General features: G+C 36.3%; 1 protein-coding gene across 10 annotated transcripts in view; it reads left to right on the top strand.

Annotated features, from left to right (window-relative positions):
* ZFAND4 (zinc finger AN1-type containing 4) overlaps window positions 1-23,111 on the top strand; it is a 60,885-nt gene that overhangs the window by 25,282 nt on the left and 12,492 nt on the right. For 6 of the 10 annotated variants that reach the window (XM_003816759.4, XM_063607663.1, XM_063607662.1 and 3 more), the window contains 3 exons: window positions 905-972; window positions 4,358-4,598; window positions 11,891-12,038. In XM_003816759.4, coding sequence (XP_003816807.2) covers window positions 905-972; window positions 4,358-4,598; window positions 11,891-12,038 — 457 coding nt within the window. Of the gene's footprint in view, window positions 1-904; window positions 973-2,201; window positions 3,929-4,357; window positions 4,599-11,890; window positions 12,039-23,111 lie in introns of those variants that run through there. The other 4 variants (XM_055092705.2, XM_055092704.1, XM_055092703.2 and 1 more) reach the window with 4 other exon arrangements.

Genomic DNA, 23,111 nt, shown 5'->3' with positions numbered 1-23,111 from the left:
GACTCCATATGCTAATGTTTTTCTTTTGAACTCTTAGATCATGTCTGTTTTTCTCCTGAATAGTTCACATTCCTAGATTTCATTATACATCCTGAACTTTAGATGCATTAGTTTGGTACCGTATACTACTTTAACCTTTATCCTCTGATACATTTATTTTCCCTTTTCATTTTTCATGTCAAGCTGTTTATCTCCTGCCTTTTGAAATCCTCCTATTATCTTCTTGCCTACTTTTCTCCTTTCTTTGAATATTGAACCATTCCTTCCTGGCTATGTTCCTTTCCTTCTGTTTTTACAAGAGTTTTGGATAAGAGAGAATTGTTCTTCCCAAAGTCTTTCCTTTCTCATTAAGCCCTCCTTTTGTTACTAAGCAATGCTGTGTGCACCAGTGACTACGAACATACTTTCTGACACTTTGTCTCTCTTATTTCTCCCCTCTTTCACATAATTCATCACTCTTTTGTTAAGAAAAGAGTAAAAGGATAAGAGGCAGTGTGGAATAGCTGTAAGAGCACTGAGAGTCAGGAGACCTTATTATTTTTCTATTTTCTGTTTTATTAAATAGATTTGCTATTTTCTGCACTTTGGGTCTCCGGCAAGCCACTTTTGTTCTCTGGGCCTCCTTTTCCTTAATGTGAAATGAACAGGCTAAAACACGTAATCACAGAGGTCTTTTCCAGTATGTTTATTCTTGGATTTCTTTATGGCTTATGAGAATTTGTTTCACCTTTTTTATTATTTGTACCAGTAAATATGTTAACATTTTATATGTATTTACATTGCTATATCTTTTTATATTTTAGAGAGTGGGCACTCTGCCTGATAAGCCAGCACATAATTATGTGTACATTTAACTGAATGCGTTTTGATGATTATGATTTATTTTTGTGTTAACTATCCACAGCATTTCAGAAGGGTGTACCTTGAAGCTAGTTTTGGCTATGCGTGGCGGACCTATAAATACTAGAAGAGGTAGGCATATATATATATTAAAGCAATTTGACAGTAACATTCTTTATGTCAGTTAGTATTTTTATAGCCTCAGGTTTTATTTAGGTTTCCTTTCTGCTATTAGGTCTTAGAAAAATCACATTTGATTCTCTAGGCATTGTTCTTTAAAACCTAAATGCCTAGAGGCTGGAACTCTAAAATACAATTCAGAAAAATCACATGATTCCTGATCCAATTCAGAGAGGTTTAAAAATAAACCTTTTGCCAGTATAGGGAACAGAAATGGAATGACATACTATAAATACTACTTTACCATTGTGTTTAGTTTCATACGAGTCTTGTTTATTTTTAAATCTACCAGATCTTCAAATCCCAAGATTATGATCGTTTTGCAAAATTCCAACATTGCCTGTTTACCTGGTTTGTGATGTGTCTGGGTTTCATGGATATTATCATGGCCCCGGTTGCATCCTTTCTCAGAATATAAGTAGTTCTGAAATCCAGTCATTCATTCAACAAATACGTATTGAGTGTCTACTGAATGGTCAGTGCAATGTTCCAAGTATGGTAGACATGGGAGAGAAAGTCTCTGCTTCATGACAGTGCCTACAATAAATGTGTAAAGAGTCGATGTAACTCCTAATGGTTGTAAGTGCTATGCAGAAAATAGGGTAGGAAGGGCCCTCGAAAAAGATGACATTAGTGGAGACTTGATTGATGAGAGGGTTTTATTAAGCACAAGAAGAGACGGCAGTATTCACATTGGTCCCTGAGTCAGGTATGTCACATGAATTCCCATGAAGTGGAGGAGACTAGTCAGAGCGTCCTCTTCTGTGGACCTCATTTTGAGGAAGTCCTTCAGATTTATTTGATCCTTCACTAACCAGAAAACCGAAGGATAAGTATTGATTCTACTCCTGGCTTGCTTCCACATGTCAAATTATATCCCTATGTTTAATAATTTTGGTTAGAAAATAGGATTATTGCCATCTTTTTCTTAGCTACTTCAAGAGGATTTAATGAGATATGCTACTTTGGCTGTTGAACTGCTTTTTATAGGTTAGAGAAAAACAAAGTTAATAATGTTAGGGCCTTTTAGCACTCCTGATATCAGAGACTTTTAATTAATTGGATTTAGGTAATTGTCCTATGTGACATTTATAGTAATAACTATAAATGTTTATAGTAATAACTATGTGATGTTTATAGTAATAACTCTTGAAGTAGCACAAGAACCCTATGTTTACTGAGCCATTATGTTAAGATAGAATTATATAGTGTTTAATGCCATGTGAACTCTATTGTATTACATTTTTGAAAGTTGGTTATTTGTGCGTAGTACTACTTTAAACTAGAGTGTTTAATCAAAACACCTACTTTTCTTATTAGAACTAAAATTATTTTATATGTTTATGAGGAGTGTGATACAGATTCTGAGGTAAATATATATATTTTTTACTTTTCTTTTTTTTTTTTGAGACGGAGTCTTGCTCTGTCGCCGAGGCTGGAGTGCAGTGGCATGATCTCTGCTCACTTCAACCTCTGCCACCTGGGTTCAAGTGATTCTCCTGCCTCAGCCTCCCGAGTAGCTGGGATTACAGGCAGTGGTATTGAGGTCAGGAGTTTGAGACCAGCTTGGCCAACATGGTGAAACCCCATCTCTACTAAAAATACAAAAATTAGCTGGGCATGGTGGCGGGCTACTCAGGAGGCTGAGACACGAGAATTGCTTGAATGTGGGAGACAGAGGTTACAGTGAGTGGAGACTGCGCCACTACAGTCCAGTCTGGGTAACAGAGTGAGACTCTGTCTCAAAAAAAGAATACAAATAAAAAAAAATTGTTTTTGAAATAACTGTTATCAAAGCAGCATAGAAAGATTAAAATCAGTTTCTTTTCTAAAACTAAATTGTGCCCAATGCATATCAAACTTCATATATATTGTTTTATAGCTGATAAAATCTGAAAGATTTTTCTGTTATGAGAAGATCCACACATACACCTGCCTGAGTAAGGCACTCTGTGCTGGTTTAGGAAAGGCTTTCATGTGACTGTGGTAATGGCTATAGCAATATCTAAAAAGTGGGCATAATTTTTATTTCTTTTTTGTTGTGTTTTGTTGTTTTTTTTCCCCCCCAAAGGTCTGCCCTCTGATCCAAATTTTTATCTCTTGATGTAATATGGAAAGTGGAGCATTAACTTACAAAAGGCAAGAACTTGTTTGAAAAGTGTCTTTTAATATTTATACATTTTGGGCCTGTGAAAGTAAATCAAAACATCCAAATAACTATTTTCATAAAGCAAGCTAAACCATATTATAAGATTTTTATGTTAGTAATAGTGTTATTGAATTTAGGCTATGGAAACATCTTTGATGTTTTTACCTTACTGCTTTCCAAGTTTAATATTTTCCTATTGCTGCAACTTCTTTTTAAAGGGTTGTAGAGCACCACAATTCTGTTAATAAATAAGTGAAAGTTATGCAGCTTGGGAAATCTTTACCTCTTTTAGGAGAAAACAGATGTTTCTGCAGTATGATGAGAATGTCTTTGGGAGAGAACTTTTATTTTTTCCTGGAACTGTTGCAGTTTTAGTACATGAAGTGACCCCCCCTCACGTTCTAAGTTATTATGTACTTTTAATTACCTAACTTCATGTCAAGGAACAGCTCTTAAGAATCAGCCTTTATATAAAACCAGAAAGAAAAAGATAGGTCTGCTTACTTCTAATTTCTTAGATATGTCTCCTAATTGTGTGTGTGTGTGTACTTTTTTTTTTTTTTTTGAGGGACTGCAGGTGCGCACCACCATGCCCAGCTAATTTTTGTATTTTTTTTAGTAGAGACGGGGTTTCACCATGTTGGCCAGGATGGTCTTGATCTCTTGACTTCATGATCTGCCCGCCTCGGCCTCCCAAAGTGCTGGGATTACAGGCATGAGCCACCGCACCCGGCCGTGTCTGTGTACTTTTAATCTAACGTAAGTGGAATTTATTTTGGTTTTAATTATTGTTGGAACCAATATTTGAAAATATAGGGAGCAGAAAGTATATAGTAAAAAAATTATTGATAGTAATATCATAGAATCAGCAAATATACAGACTCTAGTGACATAGGGAAAAAAATATAGACTATAATGGCATAGGACAAAAAACTCTCATGTTTTGGTTTAGCCCTGTCTTTGAATATAGCAACATAATCATGCATTTTGTTTGTTTGTTTCTTATTAATACAACATAGGGAATGCTATATTAACTGTAGAAAGATCAGAAAATTATTTGAAGAATATCATGTTTATATTATATGCACAGGACTGTTGTTCAAATTCAGTATATTATATCCTGTCACTGTACCAAGATGCATAAAACTTGATCCAAATTGAAGACTTATTTCAATTTTCCATTTGTAGTTCCTACAGACGATCCACTTAGGAAGATGGCAGAGTACTTGGATTCCAGTCGAGTTGAGGTCTGGGAGAAGACCTCCTGCAACAAACAAGTTACATTTTTGGTATACCGAGAAGGAGATCAATTGAATTTCTTTCCTGCAGTAGATAGGGGAGATGGCACTTTAACACCGTTATCTGACTCTTCAAAGAAAATAGATTTTCATTTGCATGTCCTACGGAGAAAAGGAGAACATTGTATGAGGTACTCCATCAACTTTTGTTTACCTTGTGTTGTCAAAATAATCTATATATATTAACAAATGTCATGCATCTCATTCCTGCCCCAGCCCCCAATATATAAGTCTGAAATTGTCCTTCGTATGATTGATATGATAAAACTGAGGTTTTTTTAGAGTGGGATGTTTTCATAAAAAGATTTGTTTCTGTTACTCTGTGAAACTCTAAGATGCCTAATAGATTATAGAATCCTGTCATAATAGTGTGTTATTATACAACCTTAGCATAATAGAAAGGGTTAAACCTAAAGTTGATAGCTTTTTTTCTAAATTTAACTCTGCTGCTTAAAGGCAGATAAATCTCTTTACTTCTCTGGTCTTGTTTTCCTACTCTATAAAAGGGAGATAAATTGTAATATTCTAAAATCAGGAGGAAAAACCCTACAGATATTTAGCTAAGCAATACAAAAATTAGAGAATTGGACAAGGCAACCTCTCAGTTAGTTGCTGTGCATTCTGAGTTACTATGATTTTTTATCTCCTTTCACTTCAAGTTATTAAGCATTCACTCACTGAACTTTTATGGCCATTCACTGAGCAAGGCACTGATGTTGTAAAGATGATTATTCCTACCTTCATGGAGCATGCAGTCTGCTATGAAGAGTATCAGTGATATAATGTTGGTGATGTTATAAAAAGATATCAAGATCTCTGGGAGAATAGATGACAGGGCCTTTATTATGCATGAAAGGCAGAGAGTTAGACACATCCTCTGAGAAGAAGTGACCCTAAAAGGGGAGTAGAGTTTGCCAAGCAGACAAAGCAAGGGAAGGTGTTACAAATCCTGCAAAATAAAAAGGTAGTGGTAAAATCATTTAAAAAAAAAAAACAGCTTGTAGTTTGGAGAACAGTTTCTGTGGATCAGGAGTCCAGGCACAGCATTGCTGTGCTCCAAGTCCCACAATCTGGAGTCAAGGTGTCAGCAATTCTCTTATCAAGAGGCTTGACTGGGGAGGAGAATCTACTTACAAAGTCACTCTTATTGCTGGCATAATTCATTTCCTTTCAGTTATATGATGGAGGGCCCAGTTTTTTGCTGGCTATTGACTAGAGGCTGCCCTCAGCTCCCTTTTGATGAACCCAAAACCAACTAATTTGGGGCCTAAATTACATCTGCAACGTCCTTTGCCATATTCAGTTGGCTAGAAGCTAGATGTCCATCATGCCCACACTCAAGGGTAGGAAATCATATGTGATGTGAACACCAAGGGTCAAGAGTCAGAGAGATTCCCCTAGGATTCTGCCCCCCCACAGAGTGTTACATGAAAGAAAGATTAGACTCAATTTTTTGTGGTCTCAGAGAGCAGACTGTGACACATGGGTGTTACCTGTTGACTTTAACATGTCAGCATCTGGTTAGCACTTCAAACTTGGCATAAACCCTGGGCAAGAAATGGAGGAGGTAGCAGTGAGGGTTACAGCCTTAGGCCATTAATAGAATGTCTTCATACCAGTTTTGCCATGTGCTGGCTCACTGTTTAGTTTTCTTCTCTAGTACACACTCTTTTGGCTCCCTTTTCCTAAAGGAAACCCAAGCTCCTCAGCTTAGCGTATGAGTCCTTTGACAACCTGTCACCATCAGTTTTCCAGGTCTTTTCATTATGCTGTGTTTTTAGACATCTTTTCTCCTTTGCTTGAAACGTCATTTTCTCCTCTTGCTCCAGCTTCTCCTCAGCCAACTTCTATTTGTGTTTATGACTCAGCCCAAATGTCATCATGGAATTTAATTAGAACTGTCTTATTGTTCATCACAAGATAATTTATATATTTTTTCTTCCTTTGTATTCATCTACAATAATTGGACAAGGAAAGGGATGGATGAATGAGAAAGAGGAGTAGAAAACAATCTGATCATACCATGAAGGACATTTATCTTTCCTGTTCTAGAAGAGGCTTTCCTAGTCTACAACAGGGGTAGCAAACTTCTTCTGTAAAGGTGTGCAGATAGTAACTATTTTAGGATTTTTAGGCCAAGAGACAGCATCAAGGATATTAAATAGGTACTTATGTAACGAGAGAAAACAAATTTCCACAAAACTTTCACTAACAAAGTTCAAAATATAAGACTAACAATTGGGTACTTTTCTTCTGTTTGTACCACAGAATTCCAGAGAAGAATGGAATTCTTTTTCATGGGAATAACGTTTTACCTAATTGAGGTGGAAAGTTAGTGTTGCCCATCAAATTTGCAAGGTCAATTGCAAAAGTTCACTTGTTAGTGCTGATCTGTAATGAGATTTTATGTATTTTATCTTAGAAATTTTTTTTTTCACACAGATAGGTACTGTTAGATACTGGTATTAGTCCATGAGCACATGCTTTTATTGAACATATTGATCATTTGTAAGGCGTTTATAAAATTCTATCAGATCTTCTCTTGCTGTTTGCCCTGGAAGCTCCTCAGTTGCACATTTAAATGAATTTTGAAATAGAACATTATTTGGAAATTGCACTGAGGTATAAAAACACTGCTAGACCTATAATTTGAGCTCGGAAATATATCTGCTGCAAATTTCTGTGTGAATAGAGATATCACTTAATTTCAACTTTTGAAAGCATGGGAATGATTGCAGCTTGCTGTTACGTGTAATTCAAACACTAGTTGTTGTTAACATGACATTATTGCAGTATATGTTTCACATATAAACATTGTTTTATTTTGTAATTTTAGGTTAAATTCATTATGAAACATTATGAAGGCCACAGTAAAAATTAATTTCCAAAGGCAATTTAAAAATTTAAAAAGTGTTTGTAATAGTAGTTAAGGCCAGTTCTTCTCATTCAGAGTTCCTGAGCTAAAAAAAACATAATAAAACTTTATTACCAGTAAGCCACCAAACTGATGATGGATAAGTCCATGAAACAATTGAAGTTTACCATTAACACTGCTGGTTTAATAACACAGGATAGACTCAGATATTTACCATGAAATACCTGCTGATGAATAATACAATGAATAACTGTAGACTTTAAAGACCTTACATGTTTAAAGGGCATGGTGGCTCACACCTGTAATCCCAGCACTTTTGGAAGGTGGGCGAATCTCTTGAGTCCGGGAGTTTGAGACAAGTCCGGGCAACACGGTGAAACTCCACCTGGAAAAAAATTAGCTGGGCCTGGTAGTGCACACCTGTAGTCCCAGCTACTTCGGAGACTGTGGTGGGAGGATTGCTTGAGCCCAAGAGGTGGAGGTTGCAGTGAGCCGAGATCACACCACTGCACTCCAGCCTGGGTGACAGAGTGAGACCCCCTCTCAAAAAGACAAAAAAAAAAAAAAAAAAAAAAGACCTTACATGTTCACTAACTATAAATTTGTCCAACTAAGTTTTTTTTCTGTTTCACACATCACCCCATCAGTTATAGCAGAGTTCACTTAAAGTTGTACTAAATTAGTATTTAGCAATTTATTTGAAAATATTCTCACCTGTAGTAGCTTCATGCAGACTATTCATAGGGGCCAACTCTTCAGTCACTTCAAACTTGGTATTGACACCCTCAATAAACAAGAACACAGAGCAATATGGGTAATATATGTCAGCTCATCAAAAAACAATCAGCTTTTTTAATCAGCTGTTGACGTTGCTTCCAATTCTATCAACTTTTTGAGAAATTGTCCCTGCTGGAAAAGTAATCTTTAAACAAGTTTATTTTCTCAGGACATACTTCCTCAACTGCTGTGATCAATAGTGAATTAATTCACTATTGATGAGTAGCTTTCCTTGCTTGGCTAGCAGATATAAACATTCAGAAACTTCTTTGGTTTTATAGCTTCATTTTCATTTTTTATTTGTGTAAAGAAATTCTGCTGTGATGAGATATTCTACTGTAAATTTTCTAGCTTTTCTGACTGTTGCTTTCCTGAAAGTTGGGAATATTGTGATGAATGCCTAACCTGGTAATGTCTATTTATGCTGTTTTCCTTTAGCATAGCTATAGTGTCACTGAATTATAAGCATCATGCTTTGCTATCTAATTGCTAACAAATAATCCACTCTACGGTACCTTAAAATGGCAACATTTGAAGTCTACTTTTCTTGTTTGACAAGGTTGGGTATACACTAGTAATAAGAAAAGTCACAGAATAGCAATATACATGGCAGTCAAAATACTGTTGAATTATGACTATGTTACTGTGATTTGTAGTTCTCCATATCACAGTGTAGAGCAACGAGAGAGCCACATAAAGTCTGTCATAGCTACTCAACTCTGCCATTGTAGGCAAAAGCAGCCATTTGTAATACATGATTGGGTGAATATGGCTTTGTTCCAATAAAACTTTATTTATGGACACAAATTTGAATTTTATTTAATTTTCATTTGTTATGAAATACCATTATTTTGAGTTTTTTCAACTAATTAAAGTTCATAAACCATTCTTAGCTCATGGGCCACACAGAAATAGAAATAGGTGGTGGGGCAGATTTGACCCATGACCATGGTTTGCTGGCTTCTACTCTAAAAAGAAAGAGGGAGAATTGAGTGTTAATTTGTTTCATTCTGATACAAAATGCAGCATCAGTCTTTTTTTAGTCTCAAATCTTTTTAGTGGATCATGCCACCTTACTGGGATTTTTTTTTTTTTTTGAGATGGAGTCTTGCTCTGTCACCCAGGCTGGAGTGCAGTGGCACGATCTTGGCTCACTGCAACCTCTGCCTCCCAGATTCAAGCGATTCTCTTGCCTCAGCCTCCCAAGTAGCTGGGACTACAGGTGCCCGCCACCATGCCCAGCTAATTTTTTGTATTTTTTAGCAGAGACGGGGTTTCACCGTGTTAGCCAGGATGGTCTCGATCTCCTGTCCTGGTGATCCGCCCACCTCGGCCTCCCAAAGTGCTGGGATTACAGGCGTGAGCCATCACGCCCAGCTGATTGTTCTTTTATATATATATAAAATACATATTATATATATATAAGATATATATGTGTGTATGTATGTGTGTGTATATATGTATCTATTCCATGAGAGAATAGGTCTTTTCATGACAGTAATGTTGAATCAGAAACTTCTTTCGGTATTCAGTAAAGATACTTAAAATGCCACAGGGTAACTCAGAAGTATTTAAGGTTAAAATATTGCAAGGTAACTGAGAATAGTGTATACTTGAGTTATTCCTTCTAACTCCACAGGGTGACATGACGAAAATCTTCATGCACCCTTCTTCAGGTATTGTATAGTTGGCCTTGAGACAAAAGCCTTCACACAGTAGAAGTTCTGCACTCATCTGGGTACACAAGCATGATGCAGTAAGTCCTGTCATTTGGTGCCTGGGGAAGCAATGAGTAGTTGTAGGAAGAATCAGCTTAGGAACCAGACACATGGGGGATTTGAATCTTAGGTCTGCTGTCTATAGCTTTCTGATCTTGAGCCAAATCACTTAACCTCTCTCACCTGCAGTTTCTTCATTAATAAAATCAGCTATAATATCTACCTTATGTAGTTTTGTGAGAATTAGGAATAATGTGTGGGAAGTGCCTGGCAGAGCAGGCATTCAGTAAATGGCAGGCAATGTTATTACTTCAGTGTTGTACTTGTGTCAGTTACCATACTGTGGTAGCCATGCTGTAGTAGGTAACTGTGGCTGTCACAAGTCAAGCACCACAGACTGAATTGGTTGTGGAGACCAGTCCTACATTCTTCCTTCAGATGCTACCCATGCGTGTAGTGCGTGTAATTAACCCACAGTTTCAGAACATTTCATGTTGCACCATATAAAATTTAGGAATGGGGCTGTCTGCTCTCTTTTTTGGCCTTGTGTGACAATATGTGCTTCAGAAACATTAAGGAATATACCCCATTAAGGCTGTCCTAAATTGTTTCCATTTCTTACAACCATATAAAACGGGAAATTCTCCTCATACTTCCATAGTGTAGATAACCTAGTTTTCCTATAAGTAAATCTGCATAGAAACTAATATGTATTCTTATTTTGCTTTATTTAAAGTTTTAATCGTTTTCCAAATGTGCCAAGCTTGTGTTTTATCAAATCCTTGCCATTCTAATTTTCCCATTATAGAAAAAATAAATTACATTTCAAAATCTTTGTGTTCAGTTCATTGAACATTTATTGGCTATGTGCCAAGTGCTGTGCCTGGTGCAGACTCAGAAGATAAAGTCTAATATCTGCTTTCAACTTGCTTACATGTGGGGGAATAAGGAGCAAAACAAATATTTAAGTATAAATATGAGGATCGTGTGATACATCATTATATTATACAATCAAAGAGGAAGGGCTCCAAATATTAATTACATTGAAATATGAATAACGTCACTGTGGTTGATCAGTAATTGAAATATTTAACCTGTTTAATAGCTTGTATCATGACTTGACTGGATGTGTTTTTTCTTGTTAAAATCTATGCTATTCTAGGTTTTTATATTTTCAAACACACTTAGAAAAATTTGAAGTTATCTCTACTTAAAAAAATTTATTGGCTGGGCGCGGTGGCTCACACCTACCATCCCAGCACTTAGGGAGGCCGAGGTAGGCGGATCACGAGGTCAGGAGATTGAGACTGTCCTGGCTAACACAGTGCAACCCTGTCTCTACTAAAAATACAAAAAATTATCTGGGCGTGGTGGCACACACCTGTAGTCCCAGCTACTCGGGAGGCTGAGGCAGGAGAATCGCTTGAACCCGGGAGGCAGAGGTTGCAGTGAGCCGAGATTGCGCCATTGCACTCCAGCCTGGCGACAAGAGTGAGACTGTCTCAAGAAAAAAAAAATGTTTTTTGCTCCTTAAGAATAGAAAATGTTCTGATGACACCTGTGTATGAATTCTTTTTTTTTTTTTTTTTTTTTAGTGAGAATCCCCTCAGGATGACTAAAAATCTGTACTTCTCTCCCGTGCCAAATTAAAAAAAATTCTGATTCATGGCAATCTCATCAGCCTGTTGTCTGGGTTGCACAATTATCAGCCTTGGCTGATAAAATGAAATCAGACATTCTCATGGAAATGGATTTTGCCTCTTTGGGAATGATATGGCAAGTGTCAAAACATCTTCATTTATCATATACTGAATTCAGAGAAGCTCAGCTATACTAGATTTTCAGTAATCCTAGATCATAATATTTATTCCCATTTCATTTTTTCTTTTAAGAAGTACATTCTTTGAAGTATATTTTCCTGACATTAACATTGACAAAATGGATGTAGTGTTTTATCATTAGTAACTTCTATAGATTGCTGTTTCATATAGAGCATTTTTAGTCACTGAGCAGGTATCAGAAAAATTTCAAGTAGTTATTGTTTTCTTTGCAGTGGTGGTTCTATGTATAATTCAGATACAGATGAGGATGAAGAAACTGAGCCTTCTTCTTCTGGGCAACAGATAATTGAAAATTCAATAACTATGAATAAGATGAAGCTGCTGAAGGCTAAGATGAAGAACATGAATCTCAGCAAAAAGGTGAAGCTGTTGGCATTTGACCAGGCTTATCTCTAGCTTACTCCTGCAGAGCACTCAGCAATGAGGTCTGTTGGTCACTGTGAAAAAATTATGAAGTATTATTCATTTCAGGTTTCTGGCCTCAGTTATTTATTAAACTTCTAAAAGGGATTAATTGGATTTTTTGGATTAGAAGCACACCTGAAGGGATTATACTGCACTTAACATAATTCATCATTTTAAAGATCATTCTGGGTCTAAGAAGGATAAAAAAAGAGAGCTTAATCTTAATCTGGCAATAATTACTTTTTAAAATATGTTAATATTTATTTATTATGGATAAAGATATCTACTATTTAGTAGATAGTGCCAGTTTTTTCCAAAGTGATTGAACCAATTTACATTCTTTACAACAGTGAATGAGAGTTGCCATTTTCCCATATTCTTACCAGTATTTGGCATGGTCCTTTGTAATTTTTGTAATCCTACTTTGTTTGTGGTGGCATCACATTGTGGTTTTAATTGCATTTCTCTGATGAGACCTGGAAGGTTGAGCACCTTTCATATGTTTATTGGGCATTTGGATACCCTTTTTAATAAAACACCTATATTTTTCCATTTTTCTATTGGGTTGTATGTTTTTTGTTACAGATTTTTTTTGGAGTTTTATATATATTCTAGATAAAAGTCCTTTGTTTCATATGACCACTTTATTGCTTTCCTTTTTACTCTACTAATGGCTCCCTTCCTTTTCATGTATAATAAAATTCAAAAATCTTTAATATACTACTTGACGAATTTTTACATTTATATACACTCATGTAGACACAACCCAAATTAAAATAGGACCTTTCACTCCAGAATGTTTCCTCATAATATTTCCCAGTTAATACGTACCTGTTCCTACTCTCAGAAATAACAACTGTTCTTACATCTATTACCATAAATATGTTTTTCCTATTCCTGAAATTTATATAAGTGGAATCATAGAGAATATGGTCTGGTTTCTTTTGTTAAAAATATTTGTTTGATTTATCCATGTGGTTGTATGTATCAGTTAATTCTTTTTTATTGTTGTGTACTATTGTACTATGTGATTGATTTACCTCAATTTGCTTCTCTCTTTTCCTTTTGATGGACATTTGAGTTGTCTCTAGCTTTTGGCTTTTATCAATAAACTTCCTTTGAATATTCTCATACATTCTTTGGTGGACATAGCACTTGTTTCTTTGGAGCATATACCTAACAATGGACTTTCGGAGTCAGAGGGAAGATACATGTTTAACTTTAGTATTATGCCGAACAATTTTGCCAAGCATTTTTTGTATTTTTTGTTTTTTTGTTTTTTGTTTTTTTTCTTTTTTGAGACAGAGTCTTGCTCTGTCGCCCAGGCGCTATCTCGGCTCACTGCAAGCTCTGCCTCCCGGGTTCACGCCATTGTCCTGCCTCAGCCTCCTGAGTAGCTGAGACCACAGGCGCCCGCCACTACGCCGGGCTAATTTTTTTTTTTTTTTGTATTTTTAGTAGAGACGGGGTTTCACCATATTAGCCAGGTTGGTCTCGATCTCCTGACCTCATGATCTGACTGCCTCGACCTCCCAAAGTGCTGGGATTACAGACATGAGCCACCACGCCCGGCCAATTTTGCCAAGCATTTGAACCAATTTACACTCTTCCCAGCAACGTGAGAGTTCTAGTTTATGCCACATTCTTGTCAACACTTGATATTGTCAGTCCTTTTAATTTTAACCATTCTGGTGACTGTGTAAATGGTTTTCTTTTATATTTCTCTAATGAGGAATAATATTGACTTTTCATATGATTATTGACCATTAAGATACGTTTTTTATGTGAAGTGCCTGTTCAAGTCTTTTGCTTATTTTTAAATTGAGTTCACTGTCTTTTGCTTACTGATTTCTAGGCATCTTTATATACTATGGGTACAAGTCCTTTGTCAGATATATGGGTTGCAGATACTTCTAACACTCTATGGTGGCTTGTTCTTTTACTTTCTTATTCTTTGGGTGAATGTTTTTAATTGTATTCTAATTTATCAGTTTTTTTTTTTTTTTTTTTTTGAGACAGAGTCTCGCCCTGTTGCTGAGGCTGGAGTGCAGTGGTGTGATCTCTGCTCACTGCAACCTCCACCTCCTGGGTTCAAGCGATTCTTCTGCCCCAGCCTCCCAAATAGCTGGGATTACGGGTGCGCATCTCCACGCCCAGCTAATTTTTGTATTTTTAGTAGAGACGGGGTTCTACCTTGTTGGTCAGGCTGGTCTTGAACTTCTGACCTTTTCATCCACCCGCCTCGGCCTCCCAAAGTGCTGGGATTACAGGCATGAATCACTGCATCCAGCTTGCTTTTATGATTATCATTTTTGATAACCTTTTGATGAAATATTTTCCTACCACAGGTCTTAAAGCTTTATGATTGTTTTTCTCTCACTTAGGTTTAGTCCAGCTGAAATTTTTTTTTTTTTTGAGACGGAGTCTTGCTGTGTCTACAGGGTGGACTGCAGTGGCACAATATTGGCCCACTGCAACCTCCACCTCCTTGGTTCAAGTGATTCTCCTGCCTCAGCCTCCTGAGTAGCTGGGACTACAGGCATGTGCCACCATGCCCGGCTATTTTTTGTATTTTTAGTAGAGATGGGGTTTTGCCATGTTGGCCAGGCTGGTCTCAAACTCCTGACCTCAGGTAGTCCTCCCACCTTGGCCTCCCAAAGTGTTGGGATTACAGGAGCGAGCCACCGCGCCCAGCTGAAATTTTTTTGATATAACGTAAAGTGGGGTAAAGATCTTTTTTTTTTTTTTTTTCTGATGGGGAACAATTGACTTAGCTCTATTAAGAAAAAAAATCCTTTCTTCACAGTCCTAAATGTTTATGCACTTAATAATAGAACTTCAAAATACATGAAGCAAAAACTACAAAGAAATAAATAAATACTTTTGTTGAAAGATTTCTACATCCCACTCTCAAAAATCGATGGAACAGATAGAAAATCAGTGAAGGATTTAGGAGACTTGAACAACACTAATCAACCTACTTGACCCAACTGACATTTACAGTATGCTCTACCCAAAACAGCAGAGTACACATTTCTTTTTAAGTGCATGTAGAACATTTACCAGGGTAAACCATATTGTGTGCCATAAAACAGGTTCAATTTTCTTTTTTTTTTTTTGAGACAGAATCTTGCTCTGTCCCTCAAACTGAAGTTCAGTGGCACAATCTCGGCTCACTACAATCTCCACCTCCCAGGTTCAAGCGATTGTCTTACCTCAGCCTCCTGAGTAGCTGGGACGACAGGCTCATGCCACCATGCCTGCCTAATTTTTTGTATTTTTAGTAGAGACGGGGTTTCACCATGTTGGTCAGGTTGGTCTTGAACTCCTGACCTCAAGCAATCCGCCTGTCTTGGCCTCCCAAAGTGCTGGGGTTACAGGTATGAGTCACTGCGCCTAGACCAGTTTCAAATAAATTATAAAAGATTCCAAATAATACAAAAATGCTCTCTGATTACAATGGAATAAAATTAGAAATTAATAATAGATATGTGGAAAACCTTCTGATATTTGAAAATAACACACTTCTAAGTAACTGATGGTCAAGAAGTCCAAAGAGAAATAAGTATTTTTTCACTGAATAAAAATATTCTGATATTGTGATGAACTGATTTTTTAAAAATATGAAATAGTCTTGCATTGTTAGAATGAACCATTCTTGGTTGTGATGTATTTTTCATTTCTTTAGATTTAAATTATTAATATTTTCCTCAGGATTTTTGCATTACGATTTCGTTCATGAGAGAAATTTTGATCTATATTTTTCTTTTCCAATATACAGTAAGGTTGAAAGAATTTTACCGTGAACACTTATTTATCTAATATCTAGATTCTACCATTAAAATTTTTTTAATTTTATTTTTGTGGTAAAATACATATGTCATAAAGTTATCTTAACCATCTTAAGTGTACAAACAGTTCAGTAATGTTAAGTGTATAACACAGTGTTGTGCAACCAATCTCCAGAAGTTTTTTATCTTGTAAAATTGTCATAACGTGTCAGAATTTCCTTCCTTTTTAAGGCTGGATAATATTTCATTGTATGGCTATATACCACACTTTTTTAATCAATTCATTCCTCAATGTATACTTGGATTGCCCCCATCTTTTGGCTATTGTGAATAATGGTGCTATGAACATAAGTATACAAATATGTCTTTGAGACCCTACTTTCAATGTTTTCTTTTAGTAGTTTCATAGTTTCAGAACTTAGAGTTAAGTCTTTAGTTCATTTAGATTTGATTTTTGTATATGGTAAAAGATAAGGGGTCTAATTTCATTCTTCTGCATGTGGACCCAGTTTTCCCAACATTATTTATTGAAGAGACTATCCTTTCCCCAGTGTATGTTCTTGGCACCTTTATCAAAAATAAGTTCACTGTGGGTCTGTGGACTTGTTTCTGGGTTCTCTGTTCTTTTCCATTGGTTGTGCATCTATGTTCATGTCAGTACTGTGCTGTTTTGGTTACTGTAGCTCTGTAGTATAATTTAAAGTCAGATAATTGTGATTCTTCCAGTTTTTTTTTTTTTTTTTTTTTTTTTTTGCTTAGATGGCTTTGACTATTCTGTGTCTTTTGTGGTTCCATGTAAATTTTAGGATTATTTTTTCTGTTTCTGTGAAAAATATCATTGGTATTTTGATAGAGATTATGTTGAATTTGTAGATTGCGTTGGGCGGTATGGACATTTTAACAATATTAATTCTTCCAACTCATGAACATGGAATATTTTTTCATATTTTTGTGTCGTCCAATGTTTTATAGCTTTCATTATAGAGATCTTTCACTTTTTTAGGTAAGTTTATTCCTAGGTATTTTATTTTACTTTATTTGTAGCTATTGTACATGAGATTACTTTCTTGATTTTTTTAGATTATTGTTGGTATATAGAAATGCTACTGGGTTTTGTATGTTGATTTTGTATCCTGCAACTTTACTGAATGTGTTTATCAGTTCTAATCGTTTTTTGGTGCAGTCTTTCCGTTTTTCCAAATACAAGATCATATTATCTGCAATCAAGGATAGTTTGGCTTCCTTCTTTCAAATTTGTATGCCCTTTATTTCTTTCTCTTGTCTGATTTCTTCAGCTAGGACTTCTAGTACTAGTACTTCTTTTCATTTAGGGTTCCTGATGATAAATTCTCTCAGCATTTGTCTGAAAACTTATTTTACCTTTTTAATTTTGAGAAATGTTTAATTCTTTTTTTTTTTTTTTTTGAGATGGAGTCTTGCTGTTGCCCAGGCTGGAGTGCAGTGGTGTGGTCTCGGCTCACTGCAACCTCCACCTCCTGGGTTCAAGCGATTCTCCTCCCTCAGCTTCCCGAGTAGCAGTAGCTGGGACTACAGGCATGCGCCACCATGCCCAACTAATTTTTGTATTTTTAGTAGAGATGGGGTTTCACCATGTTGGCCAGAATGGTCTTGATCTCTTGACCCTGTGATCTGCCTGCCTTGGCCTCCCAAGGTGCTGGGATTACAGGCATGAGCCACTGCGCCTGGCTGAGAAATGTTTAATTATTTAGAAATGTTATAAGACTAGATTCATCAATTAATATTTTCCCACATTTGCTTTCTGTTTGGATTTTTCTTTAGCTGATCTATGTGCGAGTTAGATATCATGACACTTCCCCTAAATACTTTATTTATTATGTATCTCCTAAGAATAAGGGCCACCTTTTACATGATTATGATACAGTTACCATACTCATTTATGATTGATACACATTATGTCATCTATATTCATATTTCCCAGGTCTTAATAATGTGCTTAATAGCATTTCATATTGTTTTTAATCTGGGATCCAATCAAGAATGATGCATTGCATTTTGTTGTAATGTTTTCATAGTCTCCTTTTATACAAAACTGTTTCTAAGCCTTATTTGGACATGCGTGTAAAATATTTCTGAAGAATATAGATCAGTTGTTTTGTAAAATATTCTTCAATTTGGAGATTTGGCTGTTTCATTATGATTAGATGGAATTTGAACATTTTTGGTAGGAATACTACACAGATGATTTATTCTTCTCAGTGCAACACATCAGAAGGCACATAATGTTAATTTGAAGTAGTTTCTTTTTCGTTTTTTTTTTTAAAGAAAATTTGCAATTTTAGTTGGTATTTCCTCATTAGTCCAAGAGTATTTTAATATATTTTGAAAATGTTCTGGTGGCAGAGGCTTTTTGGTTTTTCTTTTTCTTTTCTTTTCTTTTTTTTAGAGGTGGGAGTCTCACTATGTTACTGAACTCCTGGGACCAAGGGATCCTCTCATTTCAGCCTCCCACGTAGCTGGGACTATGTGTGCAGCACCATGCCAGGCTTGATTTTTCATTGTTTTTAATTTCTAGTTTTATTGCATGGAACTCAGAGAATGTTGTTTGTATTTCTACTTTATAGCATTTTATTCTTTGGGATCTAATAGCACTTTTCATGAATATATACCTCAGAAGACAGTTTATTCTCTATCAAAAAGGTAAAAGTTTGCTAGATATTTATAAGATAGACCTTATTAAAGTTTTTTTTTTTGTCAACTTGATCTGTCTTAGAATGAGAACGGTAATAGATGAAGGTCTATTATTCATAGGTTTCTGTGTATTTCTCTTTTCATTTCTCATACTTTTTGCTGTAAGAAAGTGGTAGTTGTGTAATTTGGTACATAAATATTAATAACATTTTCACTGTGTTGCTAGTTACAAAAGTAGTGAAATGTTTCATCTCTATCACATTCACTGACTTTCCCCTTGAATTTTCCTTGCCTGATATCACGCCCATACCTACTGGTATCTTCTTGGTTTCATTTGCTTGGTATACCTTTTCCCATGTCTCTATTTATTAACTTTTAAGTTACTTTGTTTTACATATTTCCTTTATATACAGTATAGAGTTGGTTTTTGCTTTGTGAGCCAGCTTGAAATTTTAAAACAGGTAACTTAATCACGTTTATATTTATTGATATGACTTCATATTTGGTCTTAAATATCTTATTTTGTTATACTTACAGTTTCCTTCTCTATGCTTTCTTTTGTGTGTATCTGTATATATGAATGTGTAAGTGTGTATTTTTTGGTATTTCAGAAGGCTTTTGCAGTTTGTTTTATTGATTCACTTTACATTAATACTATTTATCATGTTCTTGATCTGCCTTTTCCTTATTTAACCTTCTCCTCTTTTATTTGCCAGCTTTAAATATCCTTTGACTCCTAATTACTAAGTGAAAATCAGTGAACTTATTTTTTTCTCTTCTCTCTTCATCCTCTCATTAAAATTTTTTTTCTACTTTTTTAAAGAAAACATAGCCTTTACAAATCATTTTTCTTTCTACTCACTCTTATTTTAGTTTTAATTTTATTCCATCCTTTTTATTTATTCACTTATTTATTTTGAGATGGAGTCTTGCCCTGTCACCCAGGCTGGAGTGCAGTGGCACGATCTTGGCTCACTGCAACCTGTGCCTCCTGGGTTCAAGCAATTCTCCTGCCTCAGTCTTCTGAGTAGCTAGGATTACAGGCGTGTGCCACCACGCCCGGCTAATTTTTTTTTGTATCTTTAGTAGAGACGGGGTTTCACCATGTTGGCCAGGCTGGTCTCGAACTCCTGACCTTCTGATCCACCCACCTTGGCCTCCCAAAGTGCTGGGATTACAGGCATGAGCCACCATGCCCGGCCAATTGTATTCCATTCTTATGATCAGTCTTTTTGCTGTAGGTTTCCCCATACATTTTGGTTAGAAGAAGCTCATCTGAAGTCCTCAAGAAAGGCTTGTAGGTACAGTAATTCTTGAATTTTTCGATGTTCAAACCCTTTTCTTTAGACTTAACATTTTTATTTGTTTTTACCATTATGTATGATATTAATTGTAGGTTTTTCTTCTATTTTTGTATTTTCCTATTTTCATTGATACGTAATAGATATATTTTCAGGGTACATGTGATAATTTAATACATGAATATAATTTGTAAACATCAAATCAGTGTAATTGGGATATCCATAACCTTAAATATTCATCTTTTTTAATGCTAGAAACATTAGCCTTAATCCTTACATGATGGCTTGCCTGGATATAAAATGTTTGGTTCACATCTTTTCCCTTGAGTTTGTCTAAAATGTTGCTCTGCTATGTTTTGCTTTTTATATTGCCATTGAGAAATCTAATTACCAATCTTTCTTTTCTCTGTAAATGATTTGATTTTTTTGTCTGGAGAAAAGGAGGATTTTTTTTCTTTTAAATGTAGTGGTTTTATTAGGATGTATCTTGGAATTAACTCTTCAGGGTCAATTTTCACTATACACTTGAGCCTTTTTAACATAAAGATTCAAGTCTTTTATTTCAGGATTATTTCTTAGAATTTATATATATACATTTTTTTTAGTACTTTGTTTTTTTGTTTGTTTTCTTTTTTGGAATTTTTTTTTTTTTTTTTGAGACGGAGTCTCGCTCTGTTGCCCAGGCTGGAGTGCAGTGGCATGATCTCGGCGCACTGCAAGCTCCGCCTCCCAGGTTCACGCCATTCTCCCGCCTCTGCCTCCGGAGTAGCTGGACTACAGGCGCCCGTCACCACGCCCGGCTAATTTTTTGTATTTTTAGTAGAGACAGGGTTTCACCGTGTTAGCCAGGATGGTCTCGATCTCCTGACCTGGTGATCCGCCCACCTCAGCCTTCCAAAGTGCTGGGATTACAGACGTGAGCCACCGCGCCTGGCCTTTGGAGCTTATTTTATTCATAAGTTAGAACATCGTCGTGGTCTTTTTTTTCTTTCTTTCTTTTTTTTTTTTTTTAAAGACAGGGTGTTGCAGTGTCACCCAGGCTGGAGTGCCATAGCCTGAGCTCACTGCAGCCTCGAACTCCTGGGCTCAAGTGACCTTCCTACCTCAGCGGCATGAGATACCCCCTCTGCCCTGTTAGAACTTCTTTGTCTAATATACAACCGCCTTCTCTCTTATCCTTTTAGATTCTTTATTTTATTTTTATTCTTTTGGCTGTTTTCATACCTTTCCTCAGTATTTTTGTTTTTGAGACGGAGTCTTGCTCTGTCGCCCAGGCTGGAGTGCAGTGGGGCAATCTTGGCTCACTGCAATTTTTGTCTTCCGGGTTCATGCCATTCTCCTGCCTCAGCCTCCTGACCTGGGACTACAGGTGCCCGCCACCACGCCCGGCTAATTTTTTTATATTTTTAGTAGAGACAGGATTTCACCCTCTTAGCCAGGATGGTCTCGATCTCCTGACCTCGTGATCCGCCTCGGCCTCCCAAAGTGCTGGGATTACAGGTGTGAGCCACCGCACCCGGCCTATACCTTTTCTCAGTATTCTTTATTAAATATTAAGTAGAATTTTAGTGTCCTGTGGGCACCTTGTAATTTAGTCTTCATTTCTGAGATGATTTTGTTTTCTGCAGAGTATTTCTGGGTTTGCTCAGCTCTCATTTCGTATCCTCCTATTACTTTTATCTATTCTGCCTTGAGTTTTTGCATTTATGATTTGATGAGATTTTAAAAAATATCTGCAAATACTAAAAGATACTTAATTTAAGTTGGGGTATTGTGATGGAGTTTTCTTTTGTTTTATTGTTTTAGGGAGGATTTTCATTAGCTAAAATTCTGATTCTCATTTTCTGTTTTATTTTTATAGCAGCTTTACATGGATTTGGTCTGCCTTTTTCTATTTATTTTCTAATTGTATTTTCTATAATTTTATTTACTTAGATGAGTATTAACAGTTATATATTAATACACAGAAGTGAGGATTTTGTGTAGGGAAGTAAGTTTCTTATTTCAAGAGCATCCTCTTCCTTTGGTGTAGTGAGATGCAGGTTTTTTAAATCAGTGACACACTTTTTTATTTGTTATTTTAAAAATTAATTTATTTTTATTTTTTGACATGGGGTCTTGCTCTATCAACCAGGCTGGGGTGTAGTGGCATGATCTTGACTCACTGCAACCTCTGCCTCCTGAGCTCAAGTGATCCTCCCACCTCAGCCTCCCAAGTAGCTGGGACCACAGGCTCCTGCCACCATGCCCAGCTAATTTTTTTGTATTATTGATAGAGATGGGTTTTTGTCATGTTTTCTAGGCTGGTCTTGAACTCCTGAACTCAAGCAATCTTCCCACCTTGGCCTCCCAAAGTGCTGGGATTATAGTTGTGAGCCACCATGCCTGGCTCAAATCAATGACACTCTTATTGGAGGGCAGTGTCAGTATGTTTTCTGATTTGTGATTCATTATTGTTTTTGAAGGATCCTTATTTTCCCTTTCCTGCTTCTTTCTTTACTTTTACTATCAAAGTCTCAATGGTTGCCTTTTCCTTTCAATTTACCCCTTCTCCCTTCAAAAAGTGATGTCTTCTTGAAGCTACCTCCTTTATCCTGAACAACTTTAATGCCCGGTGTGGTGGCTCATGCCTATAATCCCAGAACTTTGGGAGGCAGAGGTGGGAGGATCACTTGAATCCAGGAGTTTGAGACCAGCCTGTCAACATAGGGAGACCCCATCTCTACAAAAAATATAAAAATTAGCTGGGCATGGTGATGTGTGTCTGTAGTCCCAGCTGCTCGGAGGATCGATTGACCCTGGGAGGGTGAGGCTGCAGTGAGCCATTGTACCACTGCACTCTAGCCTGGGTAACAGAGCCAGACCCTGTCTCAAAAAATACACATAAAAATAAAGTCACTTCCTTTTAATTTCTCAGTAGCCTGTGTTTGATATCCCATATCTTAGATCTATTTTTAGTATCTTCATAATCAAGTGGGATTTTGTCTTTTGTGGATTTTTCTTTGTTCCATCAGCAAACCTCTCCTTTTCTTTCTTTATTTTTTTCCCTTTATTATTTTTTTATTTTATTTTATTTTATTTTTTGGTGAAGCTTCATACTTCTCCATACTTTTGCCTGTCTGTCACCACAGGCATAGGCTTTGCAGATGAGTTTCTTGGATTGGGGAATATTTTGAAGTTCATATCATATGTCTCCCAGTTTTTCTGATGCATGGGTTATGAGTGATTTTATTTGTGTATGTTGTTGATCTGTGTAGTTTTTCTGG

This window comes from Pan paniscus, chromosome 8 (assembly GCF_029289425.2).
Source record: "Pan paniscus chromosome 8, NHGRI_mPanPan1-v2.0_pri, whole genome shotgun sequence".
Taxonomy (NCBI): domain Eukaryota; kingdom Metazoa; phylum Chordata; class Mammalia; order Primates; family Hominidae; genus Pan; species Pan paniscus.
This window is presented reverse-complemented; position numbering and strand designations above follow the sequence as displayed.